Genomic DNA, 24,542 nt, shown 5'->3' on the forward strand with positions numbered 1-24,542 from the left:
GGGTAGACCGTTGGGATCTACACAGCACCACCTCTTGCTACTCAGGAACACTTCCCTCTTTGGGAGCTCTTGGCACGACTGGAGTGATAGAGGCCTCTTAAAGATCCATTTCCACAGTTGGAGCTGGTTCTGGACTATGTGGACTCGGGCTGGCTGGGAGAGATACTGGAGACCTGGAAACCAGAGTGTAGACTGGTGCCAATGGTGATAAAACTTGAGCTGTGAGGTGACTAGAATTGGTTTCACCGGCCTCTGAGATGGCATGATACCGAACATTGCAGGTTGGCTAGGAGAGAACATGGGGACATCCGTGGATGGGTGGATCCCTCGCAGGTTTGACAGCTGGTGGAGGAGATACAGGAGGTTCAGGCAGGTCTGCTTTGCAACATAACTTTATCTTGTTACGGTGGACTTGTGGCTTGTACCCTGGTTTCTGGATTGCGTACGCATCCGAGTCTGGGTAGTGTACGGCTGTCACTGTGTAGGGCTCCGTTTCCCAAATGGAGTCCAGTTTTTGGCTCCTCAGGAACTTCAGCAGCCAGAACTTGTCGCCTAACTGGAGAGGTTTGGCGGAGGCATGACTGTTGTAGTCTTGTTGTTGCCTTTGCTGAGCCTCACCCATCTTTTTGTTGACAATGTCTCTGGCTTCCTGGATCCTCCTTTGGTGGTCAGAGACCCACTCCATAGAAGCTTGTGAAGAGTTGTTGAAGGGAGCTTGGAGCCCAGATGTCCGGTATTTTGGCAGCTGCCCATGTCGAACCATCATCAAGTAGAACAGGGTGTAACCAGTAGAACAGTGGACTGTTATTATAAATTTCCAGCAATTTGGGAAGCAACCGGGACCACTCTTCGTGCTTTGACACAGAGGCTGCTCATAGCATGTGGATGAAAACTTGATTGATGCGCTCACAGAGCCCATTCCCTTGAGGGTGGTAAGCAGTAGTCCAGAGTTCCTTGCAGTCGTGGAACAGACACACCTCCTGGAAAAGTTGGGCCTCAAAGGTTGTTCCTCGGTCTGTTAGGACAGACTCTGGACACCCAACGATTTGTACCCAATGAGAGTAGAACATCTGGGCCGTGGCTTCGCTGTGAGGTCTTTAACGGGCACTACGACTACCCACTTGGAGTAGTGATCCTCCATGCTGAGAGCATAAGTGTACCCAGACCGGGTAGGAGACAACTTGACATGGTCTAGCACGACCAACTGGTTAGGCCTTTCACTCTGGATGGAATGGAGGAGTGCTCTTGTGTCTTTGCGTCCATTCTTGGTGACGTTGCAGACGGCACACTCACTGCACCATTTCTCGATGTTGCTCCGCATCCCAATGCAGTAGAACCTTTGTCTGACAGTAGCCTCGGTCTTGTGGACTCCAAAGTGTCCCGACTGATCATGGTATGCATTGAGGACCATTGCCGCATCTCTTTGGGGAACCAGAATCTGATGAAGTCGATCACCAGAAACCGGATCCAAAGAGTTTCGGTAAAACAATCCTTTGTGCACGAACAGTCACTTCCTCTGTCACCACAGATGTTTCAACGAGGGCTGTAAGTGACTCTTTGATTCTTGGAAGGGGATAAGCGTCCTTATGTGTGACATTGTTCAGTTTCCTGTAGTCAACACAAAAATGGATGGTCCCATCTTTCTTCTTGACTAAGACAAGGGGCTCTGCCCAGGGACTCTGACTCTCTTGAATGACATCAGCGTCCTTCATGTCAACTTCTTAACAGTTTGATACATGCCTGGCGCAACCAGACGGTGTCTTTCTTTGTCAAGATCCTGTGCTAGATCATGGACGTGTGTCCAAAGTCTGCGGGATGTTTACTGAAAGCCTCGTGGTACCTCTTGGCGACATTGATGACACCACTGACTTGATCTCTCGGAGTGGTCTCGTCTCCCACTTGGAGTTGTGCCCACCAGGGCTCAGGGGGACTTGCAGCAGATCCCGGAGTCGCTTGGGCCGCCTTATGCTCTGTTAAGATGTCCCTTGACTCTAGAAGATACAGCTGGGCAACTCTGGTGTATTTAGGTAAGACTGTAGCAATATCGGACTAGGGGATGATCTTCCAACTGCATAGGCTCTCGCAGGGCTTGATAGTCCTTGTTTCTTACTCCAGGACGTGCATGGCACCAGATGATTGTTTTTGTGTTGGGTTGTAAGGTCACCGTCCTGATGTCTTGGATCCGTGCTCTGCAGATTTCACCTTGCTGGCTTGCAAACTTCTGCTCCGCCTGTAGGACCTTTAAGTGGTGCTGCGCAGCCTGCTGGCCTGAAGGGGACAAGTATGGGAGAGAAGCATGCAAGGAATCTACAATTTCAGAGAAACTGTTTTTCATCCCCAGTATAAACTCAACAGACCCTTTTATCAGACACATTAGTTACAATCACTCCCTGCCCTCTAAGAACATACTCCCCCAAATGGATGGTTTGCTTCCAATATCCATGTCTGGGTATTGGTTTCCTGTTACCTGCCACTACCCTAAAATCAACATAGTCAAGTTCACACAACAAATTAGCATTCCAGTACTTATAAAAAACATCTTTTGTATATGGTAGACACTGATTCTGTATCTATCAATGCCTCCAATTGAACACCTTCTACAACAATTTTTACATAGGGGCAGGAGGCAACGTAAAGTTATAGTCCTGACTTAGGGTGTTCTGAAGTTGTGACTGCTGGCTGTTTTCCCAGGGACCGGTCCAGACTTGTTACAGTGATTGCAGAAGGGTCTTTTACTTCCAGAATACCTAGCGGCTGAAGGAGCACAGTAACTGGGATTACATGGGGCAGGAGTAGAGGGGGTTTCTCTAGGCAAGGAGTGTTCACAGGAGAGTGGAGCAGGCTGGGTGACGAGCTCCCTGATAGCCCTACTTAATTGTGCAAGGTCTTGTTTAATACTTTGTAAGTCTGGATCCATAGTGACTGACATGGTTGCTTGACTGCGGTCGGGACAGTTGATCGGGGCAATATAGGCCTGACCATCGCCCCTGAGGGCTCCTGAGCAGGTGCAAGGGGAGTACAAACATCTTTAGACTCAGTCCCGGACTCAATTACTTGAATAGCCAGTCTTTTAAAAGCGGGAAAGGACAGACTGGAGTTCTGAACTGCTAGCATTCTCAGCTGGGCTTTGTCCCACTTATTATGAGCCCCTTCGATAAACCTATCCATTAACATCTCTTTGCCCTGCTCGGGCGTGATACCATCTATTTTTTTGAGCAACCTCTAGGGCATTCTGAAGGGCGACGGCATAAGCTCTTAAAGTCTCACCTGGCTTCTGTCGCCTCTCGTACAACTGGAGACGTACCTATGACGAAAAATGTGACTCAAATACCTGGTACAGTCCTTCAAAGATCTGCTCAACAGTTGCCTTCTCGGAGGCGGGTTGGTGTGGACTTCATCTAGTGCTGGTCCCTGTAGCTGTCGCACCTGTTGATTAGGAGGGAGAAAATAAAAGACAAACGCTGTATCCTCTCCTTGAAATCCCTCAGGGTGAAGGGGTCTCCGTTGTAAGTAGGAAGGACAGGGTTCCCTATGATTACCGGTGTGGACATCTTGTAGACTTTTTGAGTACACGGCCACTTTAAAATGACTTGAGTGCGCTGTCGCTTTAAGATGAATTGAGTGCGCTGTCGCTTTAAGATGACTTGAGTGCGCTATCCCTTTAAGGGGCTTAATGAGGTGCTGCAGCAGCTTAGTTTTGACTGACGGGAACACTCTGGGTAGCGCTGCTGGGCACTAGAGGGTTAATGCAGGGAGCCACCGGCACTTACTTGCAATGATCGTTAATATATGCAGAGTCTGCGCTGCAGCGGGTGCTTGACTGGGGACGGTGGAGCCGGATAGTAAAGTAAAGTCTTCCCCCGTACAACACAGGGCGGATCTTTAGTTCCTCACACACTGAAGAGGAATTGCCGCTGGGGACTGACGAGGGCGGAGCTGCCACCACTCAAGCGTGGGAAACACCAGACTACGTTTAACCCTTTCAGCTATTGACTCGGTACACTCCACACTAGCAGTTAACAGTCTTTCTTTCACCTCCCCCTCTATTTCACCAGCACCACCAGTACACTTTGTAGTAACAACAGTCCCGTACACCTTTCTGGCGCATCAGCCTGCGATTTTTCTCTGACCCATTTCAGACTGGGGGGGGGGGGGACTAGACTTGTGGCTATATGGCACACCCAAATCCTGTTTGTGATGCCAAAAGTTGTGGTGCGCTCGGGTGTAGTGAGGTAGATGCGGGGCAAATGTTAGTGCCCAAGGGCAGATGGTGTTAACCCCTTTGTGTTACGCCAGGGCGTGGTTTTCCTATATAACCACCCGAAGGTAGTACCGCTAGTACTAGGTCAGGCAGGGGCAATAAAGAGTCCAAGGCCAGGTTAAGGGTAACAGTAGCTTTTACTGAGGTTAGACAGATGGTACAGTCTATGCAGTTCAGCCAATATCCCAGAGAGGTGGCCAGTAACACAGGGGAACCTCGTTGGCTTTGAGGGACTTGCAGTGACTTGACAGACTATATTGCAGGCCACGTTGAATAGACAGTAGACTTGACTTGACTGAATTGATGACTGACAATTAGATGACTTTAGCTTACTTGCAATTGATAGGTGGCTGCAGACTTTAGGCTTGAGGACTCCAATGCTCTGGACACTGATACTGGAACACTGGTTTGGACTTGACCTCAGCAGAAGTAGCAATGAGCTAAGAGCAGAGCTCAGAGAGCAATTGCAGCTCCTCCCCATCTTATATCAGGGGGCTGTGCAAGGAGCCCATGAGTCACTAGAGAGGTCACTGGGTTCCCTGGGTAACAATCAAGTGACTTAAACATAATCATGTGACTAACAATAAAGGTCCTTTACTCATTATGTGAAAACCCTTTTTGGGAAACCTATTTACACAGGGGAGATACTGCAGGAGAGCCCCGGGGACAGACAGGGACTCAACCTGACGGGACAGAAGGACCATACTGGACCATATCCCGTACTGGGACACCATATATGTTTATGTTTATTTTTGTTTACATTATTTATTAGAATTTTTGGGGAAAAAGGGGGGTGATTCAAACTTTTAGATTGCATCCTTAGATTGCATACACTGTTCAGTGCTATGCCATAGCACAGCATTGATAATTATCGGTGCTCAATTGTTCCTGCCTGCCATGGCGGACTGGAGCATTGGAGCACCGACTGGACAGCGAGGAGGCAGGTAAGGGCCCTCCGACCATCCTCTCAGCTGACCGGGACATTGCGGTTTCACCTTGGTGGCCACGATCGATCAGCTCCGTTGAGTAGCCGGAATCAGTTCTTTTTTAAATTTGAGACGCTGTGATACCCTTTAGATACCGCAAGAAAAGTTTATCGTAATGCCGGGCATCACCGCGATCATTGTTGTCAGGCATTTGGCTGAGCGTGCCTCATAGAAGGGGAGCTTTTGGCTGCAAAGTCTTGCAGGCAATTGCTCCCCTCCCCCCCAACACCCCACCCACAAAGAAAAAATTCTGAATAAATAATTAATCTTTTTTTGTATATAATGTATAAAGTTTTTGTTGGCTCTTTCGTACTTTTCTTTAAACTTGAGGTGCGGAGAGGTTATGTCCTCAGGTTTCCTGTTTTGCGGTGGGAGGTCTTCAAGGTGCGGTCATGAGCTCTTGTAAATAATCCATCTTTTTCTTTAGCACCTTTTTTGTGCCACCAACAACTGTCCTTTTCCTATGAGGACGAAAGGTACCCCTTGTGCAGCATGCCCTGTTCCCTTACTAGTGATTTATTATTGATCAGTGTTTTTTGGGGTTTAGACTGGTGCTTTTTATTTGGGAGTGGGGTATTTGCAGTCCCTTTTTTGTTAGTTTTTTCTGTATTTTTGTTGTGGCGGTCTATGTCACCAGCTATTGTTCTATGCTGTGCGGCTGGACCCTTCTCCTGTTTACATTTTTAATGTCTTCTGTGGGTCCTGCTGTCACTGAGCATTCCCTGGAGCATACCACTTATTAGTAACCACTCTATTTTTGGCACAGGCCTAAAAAGAAGGGTTGCAATTGATGAGTCCCTGATGCATTTTAACTAAGAAGGCAAGAAATGGCGTGATGCTGTATCAACTCTGTGTACACTCCTCATCATTCTCTTACTTGCTTAGAGTATATGATGGAAAGGATTCCTGCATTGAACCCTCAGAATGACCTCCCCTCACACTCAATCTCCAGGTAGCTACCGAGAAAATTGTGTGGGAACTGATGTGCTCACTACTGGATCAAGGTTGCCCCCTGTACGTCAATACCTTTTATACCAGCATCCATCTCTTCAGGACACTCTCCACCAGAGCCACTGCAGCTTGTAGCACTGTGCCAAAAATTCAGAGAGGCCTTCTGACATATCCCATCCAAACACCAATCCCTAGGGTTGAGCCGGACCCTAACTAATGAAAACCTGTTGTTGGTCAGAAAGAGGTCAAGAGGGATGTCTTTATGCTGACCACAATTCACAGTAACCACAGCACCCTTGTCCACTGTTTGAGGTACCATGACAATGGTCTTCAAACCTCGTTGCATTGTGGACGACACAATATATGATCTAGTTACATAGTTAGTATGGTTGAAAAAAGACATACGTCCATCAAGTCCAACCAGGGAATTGAAGTTAAGGGTGTAAGGGGATAAGGGGAAGGGATGTAGTTTTATAATTCTGCATAAGCATTAATGTTATTTTGTTCCAGGAATGTATCTAACCCTGTTTTAAAGCTGTTTATTGTTCCTGCTGTGACCAGTTCCTGAGGTAGACCGTTCCATAAATTCACAGTCCTCACGGTAAAGAAGGCATGTCGCCCCTTTAGACTAAACCTTTTCTTCTCCAGACGAAGGGAGTGCCCCCTTGTCCTTTGGGGGGGTTTAACCTGGAACAGTTTTTCTCCATATTTTTTGTATGGGCCATTTATATACTTATATACGTTTATCATATCCCCCCTTAAACATCTCTTCTCAAGACTAAACAATTGTAACTCCTTTAATCGCTCCTCATAGCTAAGATGTTCCATGCCCCATATTAGTTTAGTCGCACGTCTTTGCACCCTTTCCAACTCCGCAGTGTCCCTTTTATGGACAGGTGACCAAAACTGAACAGCATATTCCAGGTGAGGCCGTACCAATGCTTTATAAAGGGGGAGTATTATGTCCCTGTCCCTTGAGTCCATGCCTCTTTTTATACATGACAATATCCTGCTGGCTTTGGAAGCAGCAGCCTGACATTGCATGCCATTCTGTAGTGTTTGATCTACAAGTACGCCCAGATCCTTCTCTACCAGTGACTCTGCCAGTTTAATCCCCCCTAAGACATACGATGCATGCATGTTATTAGTACCCAGATGCATAACTTTACATTTATCCACATTGAACCTCATTTGCCAAGTGGATGCCCAGACACTTAGCCTATCCAAGTCATCTTGTAACTTATGCACATCCTCTATAGACTGTACCGTGCTACAAAGCTTGGTGTCATCTGCAAAGATAGAAACACAGCTGTTAATACCATCCTCTATATCATTGATAAATAAATTAAACAGCGGGCCCAGTACTGAACCTTGGGGTACACCACTAATAACTGGGGACCAAACAGAGTACGAATCATTGACCACCACTCTCTGAGTACGATCCATGAGCCAGTGTTCAATCCAGTTACAAACTAAAGTTTCCAAGCCCAAAGACCTTAACTTACCTGTCAGACGTCTGTGAGGGACAGTATCAAACGCTTTGGCAAAATCCAGAAACACTATATCCACAGCCATTCCTCTGTCAAGGCTTCTACTCACCTCTTCATAAAAGCAAATTAGATTGGTTTGACAACTTCTATCCTTAGTAAACCCATGCTGGCTATCACTTATAATACTATTTTATCCCCTATGTATTCCTGTATGTAATCCCTTATAAGTCCTTCAAACAAGAGTTGATCTCTCGGATCTAGTCCTGAAACCATATGGCGCCATGCACAAAACCAAAGCATGGTACCAAAAGGTTGTGGTGTACAATTTACTATTCCAAAGCACAGGCAACACGGAAATTCACAGATATTTGGTTTCCAGGTAGGAGCAGGCCCAAGTACCTCTGGATCTGGAGGCGCCTAGATTGTACCATGCAAACACTTTCCAATGAGGACCCTATACCCCAAAAGAAGGGGCAGTCCCAAAAAAATTGCATAATGTTGCGCAAAATGAGGATAGGGAAAGACACCATTCTTCAGTGCAACACTTGCCCTGATAATCCAGGCCTCTGATTAACCCCTTAAGGTCCCGGGATTTTTCCGTTTTTTCATTTAAAATTTTTCCTCTAACTTAAAAAAATCATAACTCTTAAAAATTTTCACCTAAAATTCTATTTGATGGCTTATTTTTTTGCGTCACTAATTCTACTTTGTACCCAAAAATCATTTGTACATTTTACCCAAAAATCTACGGTGAAACGGGGAAAAAAATCAATGTGCGACAAAATTGATGAAAAAACACTATTTTGTAAGTTTTGGGGGCTTCTGTTTTTACGCAGTACATTTTTCGGCAAAAATTACACCTTATCTTTATTCTATAGGTCCATACGGTTAAAATGATACCCTACTTATATAGGTTTGATTTTGTATCAATTCAGAAAATAATCATGCATACATGCAGGAAAATGTATAAGTTTAAAATGGTCATTTTCTGACCCCTATAACTTTTTTATTTTTCTGTGTTCAGGGCGCTATGAGGGCTCATTTTTTGCACCGTGATCTGAAGTTTTTAGCGGTACCATTTTTGTTCTGATCAGACTTTCTGATCACTTTTTATTCTTTGGAGTGGACTTTGGAATTTTTTTGCACGTACGCCATTGAACGTGCGGTTTAAAAAGCGGTATATTTTTATCATTTGGACATGTAACACACGCGGCGATACCATATATGTTTATTCTTTTTTTTATTTACACTGTGTTTTTTTTTATTCTTGGAAATCCCGGGTGATTCAAACTTTTATTAGGGGAAGGGATCATTTAAAGGGTTAATGATTTTTTTTACACTTTTCTTATGCAATATTATAGCTCCTATAGGGGGCTATAACATTGCATTAACTGATCTTTAACACTGATGCATCTCCATAGGAATGTATCAGTCAGTGTTTTCGGCGATTGAATGCTCAAGCCTGGATCTCAGGCTTTAAGCATTCATTTGGCGATCGGACAGCGCAGGAGAAGGTAAGAAGACCTCCTCCTGAGCTACAGCTGTTCGGGATGCCGTGATTATACCGTGGCGATCCCGAACAGCTCCCTGAGCTAGCCGGGCACTTTTACTTTCGTTTTTAGCCACGCGGCTAAAGGGTTAATAGCGCGCGGCACTGCGATCAGTGCCGCGCGCCATTAGCGGCGGGTCCCGGCTTCACTATGACGCCGGACCCGCCGCGATATGATGCGGGGTCACCGTGTGACCCCGCGTCATATCGCAGGACCGGGACCCAGGACGTACCCATACGTCCTGGGTCCTTAAGAGGTTAAAGATTGCATCAAGGTATACCATATATCTATGGAATTCTAAATTCATTATCTTTTTACCCCATTTTATATTTCTCCTTATTTTACCCCAATGTACCTGGCCACCGTACATTTTCTCCCCAATTTTAACCCGTTGAGGACGGCGGATGTCACTTAAGGACGGAGAGCGTACCTGTACGCCCTCCGCATTTCCGATCACCGCCTCTTGCTGGGTGGTGATCGGACCGGGATGACTGCTAAAATCATTCAGCAGGTATCCCGTGCCAATGCCCATCAGACCCCCCCATGTCTGCGATCATCGCAAATCGCCAGTGAATTCACACCGGCGATTTGCAGCTATTCCGGGTCTTAAGGGTTCTAGGGTGACCCAGAAAATAAGGGGGATCAGGGTTGTCCAAGACACCCATGATCCCCCTGAAGGGATAGGAGTGAGGTGGCAGGGGAGCCACCCCTCCTATCCCTGCTATTAGTCGTCAAGAAGCGACAACCAATAGAAGATCGGGGGGGTTAACTTTCGGTTTCCCCGTTCTGCCCACCCACAATAGGCGGGGCAGAACTGGGAAACCGAGGAGGACAGACGCTGAAGATCCACTTACCCATTGGCGGAGGCGACAATCAGCGACGGGATCGCGGCAGAAGAGGACGGTGGGCGGCGATGTCATGCGGCTGGCTCCCTGGATCCTACGGAAACCGGTGAGTTGCCCAGCAACATCTGGAGGGCTACAGTTTGAGACCACTATATAGTGGTCTCTAAACTGTAGCCCTCCAGATGTTGCAAAACTACAACTCCCAACATGCCCAGGCAGCTGGTTGCAGTTTGGAGATCACTGTCCACAACTGGCGTAGAATACCCCTATGTCCACCCCTATGCAATCCCTAATTTAGTCCTCAAATACGCATAGCGCTCTCTCACTTCGGAGCCCTGTCGTATTTGAAGGAAACAGTTTAGGGCCACATATGGGGTATTTCCGTACTCGGGAGAAATTGCTCTACAAATTTTGAGGGTCTTTTTGTTGCCCCATACTTTTTATTTTCACAAGAGTTAAAAGGGGAAAAAAAGACCCCCAAAATTTGTAACACAGTTTCTCCTGAGTACAGAAATACCCCATATGTGGGCTTAAAATGCTCTGCCGGCACACAACAAGGCTCAGGAGTGAGAGCACACTATGTACACTTGAGGCCTAAATTGGTGATTTGCACAGGGGTGGCTGATTTGACAGCGGTTCTGACATAAACGCAAAAAAACAAATACCTATGTGTGACCCCATTTTGGAAACGAAACCTCCCTCACGGAACGTAACAAGAGGTATAGCGAGCCTTAACACCCCACAGGTGTTTGACGAATTTTCGTTAACGTTGGATGGGAAAATGAAGAAAACATTTTTTTTCACTAAAATGCTGGTGTTACCCTAAAGTTTTCATTTTCACAATGGAAAATAGGAAGAAAGCCCATATGTGGATGTAAAGTGCTCTGCGGGCAAACTACAATGCTCAGAAGAGAAGGAGCGACATTGGGATTTTGGAGAGAAAATTTGTCCAGAATTTAAGGCCACGTGTGTTTACAAAGCCCAAACACAATTAATCCCCAGGGTGGGTCAGGAACCACAGTTATAAAAAGCTACTAAAACCCAGGGCCAAAGCCCGGGGCACAAGATTCCTTTATTAGCTAACCCCCCTCTATTTTTTATTAAAACATAACTTTTATTTCTTATTATTAAGATAACAGTGACAAGTGATTTAAAATCAGGTAACCAGCTCCAGAAATGTAAGTCAAAAGAGGGACAAGCCCTCTGTCTAATAGTATAAGGGTCTGCAGACACCCTATTGTAACTGGAAAAGCTGGATATTAAAAACGGAAATTGCCGCCTTCAACTAGTTTCAGTGCATCAGCACCGTCCTCAGGAGGAAAAATTGGCAAACGTCCTCCATGTGTTTTCACCCGTCTTTTATATCCTAGGGGCTCATAATGACCACAGAGCAGCCAATAGGGTCCTGCTGTGGTACCTACCTATCTACAGGTGCATACACACCTGTGTATTTGAGTCTTTAGGCCAATAAAAATCCTCCCTTACCTGTAAGTAGATGACATCATGCTGACCTGGCCTCTGTGTCTCTGCTAGCTCGCGCATGCGTGCGGACTTAGAAATAGAAGAGAGTCTAACAGAACTACATCGCGCCTGCGTCCAGCAGATGCCCATTTCTACTATAGATACAGTAGAAATAGGCATCCATTTCCACTATAGATAGATATTAGTAATTCTAGTCACATTTGGGTTGCTATATTAGGGGCGCAGTTCTATTGTCATAAGTCTAGAAGATTCTATATTAGGCCATAAGAATGTTTTTTATATATATATCATATTGTTTTGCCAATTGATATCAACATATTTATGAATATAGTTATTAATACCCCCATCTCCAATATAAATGTCATTTATATAATTATCATAGATAACAATTAACAAAATATGTATGTATATATAAATTAAATAAATATATATATTGGAAGGGAGGAGGGGAGGGAGAATTGGGGAGGGGGGAGCAAAGAAAGGGAAGGGGGATGGTGGGGGGGGGTGTTGGAAGGGGTAAGAGAGGGAAGGGGGAGGATGCAGAGGGGAGGGGGGAAGAGGAACGGGGGGGAAGGTATAATAAAACCCTCTATAATAGCAGTACCCTTGCGTTCAATATGTACTTACATGTTATACCCTATGGGGGAGATTTATCAAAACCTGTGCAAAGGAAAAGCTGCCCAGTTGCCCATAGCAACCAATCAGATCACTTCTTTCATTTTGCAGAGGCCTTGTTAAAAATGAAAGATGCTAGCTGATTGGTTGCTATGGGCAACTGGGCAACTTCTCCTCTGGACAGGTTTTGGTAAATCTCCCCCTATATGTACTTACAAAGAGGCATATTGTTCTATTACGCGCAAGTGTAGAAAAAAAAAACGCACTCACCCACTTTAAATGTGCTGCGAACAAGGAAGTTTTTATTCAGCCGGGGGCCAAAATCCGGGACAGGTGGAGGAGAGAAATGCAACTAGTTTCGCTCACAAAGGAGCTTTATCCAGCTAATGTACCACTACTGGGGGAAGAGGAAGTGGAAGTCTTATACCGCCCAGGGAGGCTGACGTAACATATGCAATCTAAGGTGATAGAACACACATGAGCATATGTTGCTATATAGCGGACAAGAAACAATGGAGAAAAGGACGAGAAGTTAATAGAAAAAAGATGCAACATAAAAAACCGCAAGGTAAAAAAACGGGAGGGAGGGGGAAAAAAAATTGTCTAAATATGTGTAAACATAAACAAAAGAGAAAAAGAAGGGAACAAAAAATTATATATAATTATATGTTAACAAGAGCAAAAAGAATATATATATCTAGACATAGCTGGAAGGAATAAGTAGCAAGAAAAGCATATCTTTATACTAAAAGGGAGAGGGCCACGAAAAATATATAAAAAGGAGGAAAAAAAACTATATTACTTAATAAAAAAATGATTGAAAAAAAGTAACAAAGTCACAAAAAAACGCTGAGATCTTGACGATCATTCAGACCTAGTCCGTCTAAGGCTCGCGTGCGCATAATCCACCTTTCTTCAGCACGGAGCAAAGTCTTATGCTTGTCAATTCCCGGTTGATTTTTTTTTACTCTTTGTAATCCAGTGAATCTCAGAACTTCTGCATTGCCTTCATGAGCAGTCCGTACATGTTCGATTAGCCGCATACATCCATGTCCAGTGTGAACTGACCGGAGATGTTCGCGAAATCTGATTTTCAAGGGGCGGATAGTAGAACCGATGTAAAAACGTCTACACGGGCATATCACTGCGTATACTACATAATTGGTGCGACAACTGATGAAGTCTTTGAGTCGCACTTCAGTGCCTCCCAGGGAAAAATTCTTTTCAGTTAGGAAGTATTTGCTAAATGCCCACATTTAAAGTTGCCGATAGGGGTAGAAGATGAGAGCCAATCTTTGTTTTTGTTGTCAGCAGGTAAGGTACTTCGAACAAGGATATTACTTAGACTTTTACTTCGTCTAAATGAAATTAAAGGTTTTTCACAGGACATTTCACGGAAGAAGGGATCATTTTCAATTATGAACCAGTTGTTTTTAATAACATAACGAATGGTGTCAGCCATAATGTTGTACTGAAAGGAAAAAAGAATCTATGTCAATCCTTTTTACTTTTTTTCCTTCGATTTTTGTATTGTTTAGTGACCAACTCGATTCTAGGAATTTTTTTCGCTTTTTCAAATGCCTTTATTAGATCATGTTCAGGGTAGCCACGAGATAGAAAACGCTGATATAGCTCTTGAGCTTGTATCTCGAAATCAATTTCTGTTTTATTTATTTTTCTTAACCGTAAAAACTGGCTGTATGGTAATGTGGTTTTTGTGTGGTTAGGATGAAAGCTGTTATGATGGAGGAGGTTTTTTGAAGCCGTGGGTTTTCTGTATCCTTTTGTTTGGAGTTGGTTGTTTTCAATCACCAGGAGTACGTCCAGAAATTCCAATTGGTTGGTGCTGATTTTACCAGTGAATTTCATATTCATGTTATTATTGCTGATGTAATTGATGAATTCTGAAAACTGATCCGAAGTTCCATTCCAAACAATCAGAATGTCATCTACATAATGAAAATATTTCACTATATAAGATGAAAATGGGTTTTCTTTGCAGAGAATATATAACTTTTCGAATATAGCCAAAAATATTATGGCGAAGGAACATGCCACAGGTGTCCCCATCGCAGTCCCCGTGCATTGAGCGAACCATTTGTTCTGAAAGGTAAAACAATTGTTCTCAAGAATTAGATGGAGAGTGCTTCACCTATAAAGGACACAAAAATCTCTTCTTGTCCAGTATCCACTAAAAATTGTTGTACCGCTTGTACTCCCATCTTCTGGGGAATTCTAGTATACAACCCTTCAACATCAATAGATGTCAAGATATAGGATTCCTGCCATTGCAGGGATTCCAGGGATAAAAGAAGGTTGTCAGTGTCCTTAACGTAGGATAGTATTTTAGGTAGAAAAGGATGTAGAAGCCACTCTAAATATTGTGATAGTGCTTCGGTTATGGCTCCAATGCCTGCCACGATGGGGCGGCCGGGGGTGCTTCAATATTTTTATGTGTTTTTGGTAAGAAGTACCAGCGAGGGTTAACTGGATGTGGGTTAAGTAATTTCTCCGCTGTTTTTTTTTTTCAGAAAGCCGTTTTCGGTGTATTTTCTCAACAATGTTTTAATTTTGTTGGAAATTTTTGGTGTCGGGTCAGTTGTAAGGGGTAAGTAGGTTGTAGTATCTTGTAACTGCCTATTGGCTCCATTTATGTAGTACTCTTTTTTCATGATGACCACATTTTGGCCCTTATCTGCCTTTTTTATCACCCAATCTTTGCGATTTTGCAAGGTTTTTAGGGCTTTTTCTTCATCTTTAGTAAGGTTAGAAGTGATCTGTGGATAGATCAGGGCTCTTATTTGTTTTAGCACTTGTTTGGAGAATATATCTAGACTACTCCCATGCTGTATGGGAGGGTTGAAAGAAGATTTAACCCCTCCACAGAATAATTTTTTGGGGGATTTTTCAGACTCTTCCCCTTCTTCAGAAATAGAATCCTCATCCATCAAACTCATAAGAAGTGCAACTGTTTCCCCGTCTGTGCTGGGTGGGGTGTCTGGTGCAAAAAAAAAAACAAATTGCCAATTTTAGTATCTCGAGACATTTTATTCTTTTTTTGTGGATTATCATCTTTATTTTTATCGAAAAAGCGAAATAAATTCATTTTTCTGATATTTTTATACAGTCGATTTCAAAACTGACTGGATCAAAAGCAGTTGGAATACAAAAATTCAGGCCTTTACTCAGAACCTGTTCCATTGGTGCGTCAAGTGGTTCACCCGTGAGGTTAATGACTGTGAGTGTTTCTAGTCCTGGGGGTACCATTTGACCTGCTTGCGTTTCCTGCGATTTTGAGTATTTGTTGGCTCTCCTTCCTCTTCGGGTGCGTTTCCTAAAGGGTCCCATGTTTGGGGAGTGGTTGCGGTTTCTTCTGAATTTTCGGATACTTGTGGTTTAGTTTTGGGTGAAGTTTTTTTTGAATTTTGCTTGGCAGAATTAGGGTGTTCATCCGAATTGCTGGAGTCAGAGTCAGTGGTCCAATAGTCGCATTTTTTTTTATTGCTATTAGGTGGACGTGAAAAAGTGCGTTTTTTTGTGATTTTTCTTTAGTGTGTTTTTGTTCCAAGAAAATATTTTTTGTGTCTCATAATCCTGCTTATCTCTTATAAATTTGTCTTTTTTTCGTTCCTTTAGTTCCGATTGAATGGGTATAAGACGTTTTTCTAATTTTTTTTTACAAAAGTAAATATTGTTCTATATCTAATGGGGGGGAGGTGAAATCATACTAAACCTATATCATAGTATGCCGGGAAAACAATGGAAGGATGCAAAGAGTGTCACTAGTTAATTGTAATCAATCTTCTCAAAACGGATCTAAGAAAGCGGCAAAAGAAAAATCCTCGTTAAGGCCTTTCGGAGCCATGCTCTTCAATCTATGTATCCATCTAGCCTCTTCCCTCAATAAATGTGAGTCAATGTTGCCACGTCTTGCACCTAAATAAAGTTGGCACAGTCCTAAAAAGCGTATGTCCTTGGTGTTACTATTGTGTGCCACCTGCATGTGGCGGGAAATAGGTGTGTCCTTCTTTGTTCTTATGGAACTTAGATGTTGGGAAATTCGTCTCCTAAATTCTTGTGTCGTTTTACCAACATAGATTCTCGGGCAGTAACACATAGCTACATATATCACCTTCTTGCTGCTGCAATTGATGAACTGTCTAATATCATATGTCCGAGAGTCTATGGAGTTAGTAAAGATTTTGGTTTTGATGATGTGAACACAAAAAGAACAATGGCCACAAGGAAAGGAGCCTTTCGTTTTGTTGCTCAGCCAGGTACCCCTGGAACTGGAGGTCTCCAAATGACTATGGACTAAAATGTCTTGAAGGTTAGGTCCTCTTCTATAAGTGGTGCTCCTCTACGGTTGCAAGTTCTTTGTCTGTGGTCAAAAGATGCCAATGTTTGCGTAGGATACCCATAATTTTAAGAGTGTAACCATCATATGAGCCTATGCACCGTATACGATTTTCTGATGTCTGCCGTTCCAGCGGGGTAAGTATAGTTCTCGCCGATAGGCCCTTTTCAGGTGTTTCTTAGGATAGTTTCTCTGCCTAAATCTCTGGTATAGGTTCCTATTCTCCTCCTCAAATTTGTCCTCCTCTGAACAATTCCGACATGCCCGCAAGTATTGTCCAATTGGTATACCTGCTTTAAGGCGCTCTGGGTGCCAACTCCCCCAATGTAACAGCGAGTTGGCAGATGTAGGTTTGCGAAAAACCTGCGTTTGGATTCTCAGATTCTCGTCAATATAGATATGGAGGTCCAAAAAGTTAATGGAAGGACCTCCTATCTCACTAGTGAATGACATTCCTATTTCGTTAGTGTTAAGAATGTGAACAAATTCTGTGAAAAGTGAAGTATCTCCGTCCCAAAGAATAAGGACATCATCGATATAGCGTCCCCAAAACATAATGTGCTCCATGAATAACTTAACATCTCAACAAAAACATAAGTGTCCTCCCACCACCCTAAAAATAAATTAGCATAGGTGGGTGCACAAGAAGACCCCATAGCTGTGCCCTGTGTTTGGTGATAGAAAGTGCCATTAAACAACAAATAATTGTGAGTGAGAATGAATTTTAGTAAATCAATGACAAACGCATTGTGATTAGAGAAAAAAGTGTTTTATATGCTCAAAAAGGGAGTAATAGCGGTAATACCCAAAGTCATGTTGGATGTTGCTGTATAAGCTCTCAACATCGAGGCTTGTGAGGATGGTAGTTTTAGTTACGGTGATATCCTGAAGTTTGAGTACAGTATCTTTCGTATCTTTCAAGTACGATGGTAATGTGCCCACAAACGGGGCCAGCACCCTATCAATGTAGGTGCTCGCCCCCTGCGTCAGGCAGTTATTCCCCGAGACAATGGGTCTACCACGAATCGGTATAGTGCTTTTATGTGTTTTAGGTAATGCATAAAACGTTGCAATAGTCGGGTGTTTATTATATAGAAATTTTAATTCATCTGTAGATATCAGTGTATACAAAGCCCCCATAGTGAAAGAACAATGGGACCCCCCCCACGTTACCCCATTTTGGAAACCACACCCCTCATGTAATGTAATAAGGGGTACAGTGAGCATTTACGCCCCACAGGTGTCTGACAGATTTTTGGAACAACCAAGGTATATAGAAAAAACAGAGAAGACACAATGCGCATCTAAGCGTAGTAAAATACAATAAACTGGTGGGTTTGCAGATGTACAAAGAAACCAATAAGTATCGGCTCCTGAAGGGGCAACAGCTCCAGAAAATGGTAAGAAAGGTTTGCTCACCTTTTTGTGTTGTCACTTGAATAGAAGAACATTGGTCCAGGAGTTTCGAGGAAAAATCTTTTTCCTCAGATTTTTGGAACAGTGGTCCGTGAAAATGAAAAATTAAATTTTTCATTTGCACAGCCCACTATTCCAAAGGTCTGTCAAACGCCAGTGGGGTGTAAATGCTCACTGCACCCCTTATTAAATTCTGTGAGGTGTGTAGTTTGCAAAATGGGGTCGCATGTGGGGGGGGGGGTTCACTGTTCTGGCACCACGGGGGGCTTTGTAAAAACACATGGCCCTTGACTTCCATGCCAAACAAATTCTGTCTCGAAAAGCCCAATGGCGCTCCTACTTTTCTGAGCATTGTAGTGTGCCAGCAGAGCACTTGACATCCACACATTTTGAAGAAGTGGGGTTACAAATTTTGGGGGGCATTTTCTCCTATTACCCCCTGTAAAAATGTAAAATTTGGGGGAAAACCAGCATTTTAGTGAAAACATTTTTTTTTTCATTTACACATCCGACTTTAACAAAAAGTCATCAAACACCTGTCAGGTGTTAAGGCTCACTGTACCCCTTGTTACGTTCCTTGAGGGGTGTAGTTTCCAAAATAGTAGGCATTTTTTTTTTTTTTTTTTTTTTTTTTTTTTGCTGTTCTGGCACCATAGGGGCTTCCTAAATGTGACATGCCTCCCAAAAACCATTTCAGCAAAATGTGCTTTCCAAAAGCCAAATGTGACTCTTTCTCTTCTGAGCATTGTAGTGCGCCCGCAGAGCATATTGTGTCGTAACATGGGGTATTTCCATACTTAGGAGAAATGGGGTTACAAATTTTGGGGGGCATTTTCTCCTATTACCCCTTGTAGAAATGTAAAATTTGGGGAAAACCCAGCATTTTAGTGGAAAAAAAAATAATTTACACATCCAACTTTAATGAAAAGTCGTCAAACACCTGTGGGGTGTAAAGGCTCACTGGACCCCTTGTTATGTGCCTTGAGGGGTGTAGTTTTCAAAACAGTATGGGGCTTCCTAAATGTGACATGCCCTTCAAAAACCACTTCAGAAAAACTCATCAAAATCCCATTGTTGCTCCTTCCCTTCTGAGCCCTCTTCTGAGCTCGCCGAGCACTTCACATACACATATGAGGTATTTCCTTACTCGAGAGAAATTGGGTCACAAATTTTGGGGGGGCTTTTTTTTTCCTATTGCCCCTTGTAAAAATTCAAAAACAGGGTCTACAAGAACATGCGAGTGTAAAAAATGAAGATTTTGAATTTTCTCCTTCACTTTGCTGCTATTCCTGTGAAACACCTAAAGGGTTAACAAACTTTCTGAATGTAATTTTGACTACTTTGAGGGGTGCAGTTTTTATAATGGGGTCATTTATGGGGTCTTTCTAATATGAAGGCCCTTCAAATCAACTTCAAAACTGAACTGGTCCCTGAAAAATTTTGATTTTGAAAATTTTGTGAAAAATTTGAAAATTACTGCTGAACTTTGAAGCCCTTCGATGTCTTCCAAAAGTAAAAATATGTTAACTTTATGATGCAAACATAAAGTAGACATATTGTATATGTGAATCAATATATAATTTATTTGGAATGTCTATTTTCCTCACAGGCAGAGAGCTTCAAAGTCAGAAAAATGCTAAATTTTCAAGTTATTAATGCTTAAAGTGACAGTGGTCAGCATTGCAAAAAATGCTCCCGTCCTTCGGGTTATAATGGGCTCTGTCCCCAAGGGGTTAAACCCCAAAAAAGCCAAGCCAGTCTTTGTCATAATGTACCTGATAACATCTCTTGGAGTATGGGTCACCAGGTCACTTCTGTTTGGGTTTCCAAGTTAGGTCTCAAATGTGTATTTTACATTGAGATGACATGCTTTGGGTTCAACAAACTGAGCATGCTAATTTCTAAAAACTTCAGAATTAGGGCAATAAATATGTTTTTTTTCTGTTACATAGAAAACTGACATGACATGCTTTGGGTTCAACAAACTGAGCATGCTAATTTCTAAAAACTTCAGAATTAGGGCAATAAATATGTTTTTTTTCTGTTACATAGAAAACTGGATAAAACTGGAATATCTGCAAAAAAATTTAGATTTAGGATTTTCTTCTCCACTTTGCTGCAATTCTTGTGAAACACCTAAAGGGTTAACAAACTTTGTAAATGCCATGAGTAGAGTGCCAGTATGAGGAATTTTCATGCGCCCCGGACTATTTTGCGTCCGCTCCTCCCCACAGCTCTCTGGAGATTTGCAAACCATTTCTTGGCTCCGCCTCCAAGCAAAATCATCCGGGGCGCATTACCTCCCGCTCTGTACTGCATCTTGGACTGCATAAGTGTTTACAATACAGTGTGTAGAATTCAAAGCCTGTCCGAGCATGCTGCAAGATATATATATATTTTCCAAACATTTTGTTGCAAGCTTTTGCAAAACTACAACTCACAGCATGCTCTGACAGGTTTTGGCTGTCTGGGCATCCTGGGAGTTGAAGTTTAGCAAAATCTAGCTACACACTGTTTTGTAATCTCTTTTAAGGTCAAAGATGCAGTACAAAGCGGGGAGGCAGAGGCAATGGGCCTTGGCCAATTTTGTGTGGAGGCAGAGCCAAGAAGTTGTTAGGATAGCTGAGCGAAAGAGCGGAAGCAAAAATCATTTAGGGCGCATAAAAATATTTTACACCGGCTTCCGTCTTTACTGATGGACTGGACCACTGCAATTTCACCGCGTGTGGTCTGATCAGTCTCTGTGCGACTACCACATGGGTTAATGATGGCCAATAGCATGATCCCTTATTTCCGCCATTACAGGGGGATCTCCGACTGCTGCTGCTGCGCTTGCTGCATAGATTGTACACGCCACAGGGCGTAAATGGTATAGGTACCAGAACAAAACAAAATGAGAAATGCAAACCCACACTATTGATACATTTCCATCCATTTCATCTAGCCTTCCACACACAAGCACACACAATGCCTTCAGTTTTCGTCCAAACACCTTCAGACCTTCCCAGATGTATCTTGCCTCCTCCAGACTTACACCCCCTTCCCCCTTAAATGCCTTTAGCCTTCCCCCAAATTCGACCAGACACCCACTCAAATATCTCAAGCCTCCGGGGGGGGGGGGGATGGGATGGGGTGGACCTGCCACCAGCCACCTCCAAATGTCTTCAGCCTGGCCCAGTACCGTGCCTCCTGACTTCCCCAAATGCTTTCAGCCTCTCAGCCCCTCCCCCAAATGTCTCCAGCCTCTTCCAGTGCTTCCATCCTCCCCCTGCAAATGCCTCCCCCAATCAGATCATGGGAGAGATCTCTGAACTGCCCCCTGTCATATTTATTAGTGCACCCCTAAACAGTCTTTTTTCTAAACTAAATAATCCTAGTTCTGTTCATCTTTCTCGGTACTGTAGTCCTCTTATTCCCCATATTACTCTGGTTGCCCGTCTTTGAACCCTCTCCAGCCCATGTCTTTCTTGACATCAGATGATGATGACCTGTTTCTGATATTTGTTGTTTACTTAAGTCAAACTTAACTGCAGAAAACTTATCAAAATGTGTCTTCTGCAGGGTGGAATTCCAGAACAAGTTCTACACTGGCAGTGGGTACCAGTTTACTCCGTTTCGCTTCGAGCCAGTCTTCTAATTCAACATCATCAGTATTCTTCTAAAGACTTGGTGACTAAAGGGAATTGGCATATCAGTGGATGCTACTGTGTACTCTTTTGCAAAAAATAAACTTATTTTAAGCATTGTTGTATGTTGGCCTTTTCTGATATGAACACAACCTTGGACATTGTTAAAAAATATTTTTCTCTACAGATGGTGGTAATGTTGTATGCAAGCCCTAAAAAATTTACCACATCCCTCTTGAACAACACTGCAATAACTACAGATGCTACAGTGCACAAATGAGGAGGGGGCCCATCAAGCTTGCTATTACAAATGTGCCAGAATTCTTACTAAATCCATGCAATTTTCATGCCTTACATTATACTATCTGATTATTTTAGAAATGTTTTGTTTAACCCCTTAAAGACCAGGACAATAAAGCTTGTACGCCCCTTAAAGACAAAGCCTGTTTTTTCAAATCAGGGATGTCTTACTTTATTAGAGAATAAGGGTGGGTTCACATCACAATTTCTCTCTACGGATCTGGTTAGGGAAGCGAAAACTGGGCGCTCCTGTATCCCATCCCGACCTGGCCCAAATCTAATTTATTTAAATCAGCCGACTGGAGTCAAAGAGTGACTCCAGTTGGCACATTTTTGCCCCGTATCCGGTTTCCTGACCGGACCTAAAACCTTGGTTCATATAATGATGGCTTTCAGGGCATGATTATATGAATTATAGACCATACTCCGTGCCTGCAAAGGATCAGAGTTGGCAGAACGATACCGTATCACTACAAATGACCCCATGTGGACCACAAGATTTTTTCTCAGAAGGAAATATATATTAGCTGGTTCCTGATGGATATATCCGTCATGTTGTGGGAACAAGCACCCACTCATGGCAAATATATTCTATGCTCAAAACCACAAATCAATCGAATGCCTTCTTTTTCAATACATGGAAAAGAAAGCCCATACACCAGGTTCTGCAAGACTGTTTATGTGCAATATGAAGTAAGGAAAATAAAGCCGGAAGAATCTTCCTGATAAATGAGAGTTATTGATATTTTTACTCACGAAAAATACTGTTTAAAAGTATTTTTCGTGAGCCCCACACACGTGTTTAATTTGTTTATTTTGTTGGAGTGGGGTGGTAGTCCCCATTCATACTACATTTCTGTTTCAATTTCCATAAAAAAAAGCATGCCTATGTATACTGTAGCAGTCTCGGAAATGAATGGGGCTGCTACAGTAAATGTCGGCATCACTTTTTGACGCTGATGGATATCTCTAACATCCTGCAGCAATGCAGTATGAATGGTGCCTTTGTACAAAAAGATATTTAACCTCTTAAGAACCCATGACGTACCGGTACATCACGAGTCCGCTCCAGATCTATAACGCGGGGCCACGGCGTGGCCCCGCATCATAGCGGGTCGGGCCCGGCCTCTAACAATGGCCGGGACCCGTGGCTAATAGCGTGCGGCACTGATCGCAGTGCAGCGTGCTACTAACCCTTTAGACGCGGCGTTCAAAGTGAAACTAAATCACTGCCGGTTAGCTCAGGGAGAAATCGTGGCGAAATTGCGGCATCCCGAACAGCTTACAAGACAGCCGAAGGATCCCTAAAATTGATGGCACAAAAAATAAGCCATCATGGATTTTTAGGTGCAAAATTGAACGAGTTATGATTTTTTTTAAAGTAAGGAGGAAAAAACGAAAATGCAAAAACTTAAAAACCCCGGGTCCTTAAGGGGTTAATAAGGGTAGGGCACTGCTGTGGCTGGGTAGCTCAGTGCCGCTATAAGTGGACACACAAAGCTACCGTATTTTTCATCCTATAGGACGCACCGGCGTATAAGACGCACCCAATTTATAGGTGCAAAATCTAAAAAAATAAAGATTTTGAACCCAATAGTGGTCTTCAACCTGCGGACCTCCAGATGTTGCAAAACTACAACGGCTGTCCGGGCATGCTGGGAGTTGTAGTTATGCAACATCTGGAGGTCCGCAGATTGAAGACCACTGCATAGGAGGTAATACTCACGTGTCCCCGCCGCTCCGGACCCGTCACCGCTGCCCTGGATGTCGCTCAATCGCTGTCGCCGTGTCCCCATCGCTCCGGAACGGCTCTGCTGCCAGCCGGGTATCCTTGCTCTCCGTCGCCGCCATCACATCGTTACGCACGCTGACGCAGGTACGCGACGACGTCATGACGAGGAAGGAGAGCGCCGGCCATACAGGGGATCCCTGAACGGAGAAGACACCGAGGAGGCAGGTAAGGTCCCTCCCGGTGTCCTGTAAGCACTAACCCGGCTATTCGGTCGGACTGTTCGGGACCGCCGCGATTTCACCGCGGCGGTCCCGAACAGCCCGACTGAACAGCCGGGTTAGTGTCACTTCCCTTTCAGATGTGGCGGTCAGCTTTGATCGCCACGTCTGAAGGGTTAATACAGGGCATCACCGCGATCGGTGATGTCCTGTATTAGCCGCGGGTCCCGGCCGTTGATGGGGAAGAAAAAATGCGTCTTATACGGTGAAAAATACGGTACCTAGCCACAACAGGGAGCTCACTATTGTGATTGCCGGTGGGGCATCCGCAGTATGTAATATGCTGCGGATGTGCGGCATCTGATCCGCCTGCCGGGGATCACACACAGCACCCTACAGTGCTGCAGAAGAGACAGAGGGAGCCCCCTACCTCTGTCAAACACTTACAGATCGCAGTCGCTTCCGACCGTTGCTGTAAGGGTTAAAACTGCCGGGACCCATGTTTACTTCGGTCCCAGCAGTGTGGCAGAGTCCCAGCTGCGATCTTATGGGTACATTGGGCAGTACCCGCGAGATCCATGGACGAGTATACTTGTCCAAGTGCGGGAACATGCATCCCACCGTGTATACACGTTCATGGTCGTTAAGGGGTTAAATGGGCACTGTCAGATACAAAACTTTTGATATGTTGTAAAGCATGAAAAACCAATAGG

General features: G+C 43.8%; 1 protein-coding gene across 2 annotated transcripts in view; it reads left to right on the plus strand.

Annotated features, from left to right (window-relative positions):
- TCIRG1 (T cell immune regulator 1, ATPase H+ transporting V0 subunit a3) overlaps positions 1-21,701 on the plus strand; it is a 550,359-nt gene extending 528,658 nt beyond the window's left edge. For both annotated transcript variants that reach the window (XM_056531100.1, XM_056531098.1), the window contains one exon: positions 21,515-21,701. In XM_056531100.1, the coding sequence (XP_056387075.1) occupies positions 21,515-21,590 (76 nt within the window). In that variant the 3' untranslated portion in view covers positions 21,591-21,701. The remainder of the gene's footprint in view (positions 1-21,514) is intronic.
- The last annotated feature ends 2,841 nt before the right edge of the window (positions 21,702-24,542 follow it).

The sequence above is a fragment of the Hyla sarda genome, chromosome 7, assembly GCF_029499605.1.
Source record: "Hyla sarda isolate aHylSar1 chromosome 7, aHylSar1.hap1, whole genome shotgun sequence".
Classification (NCBI taxonomy): domain Eukaryota; kingdom Metazoa; phylum Chordata; class Amphibia; order Anura; family Hylidae; genus Hyla; species Hyla sarda.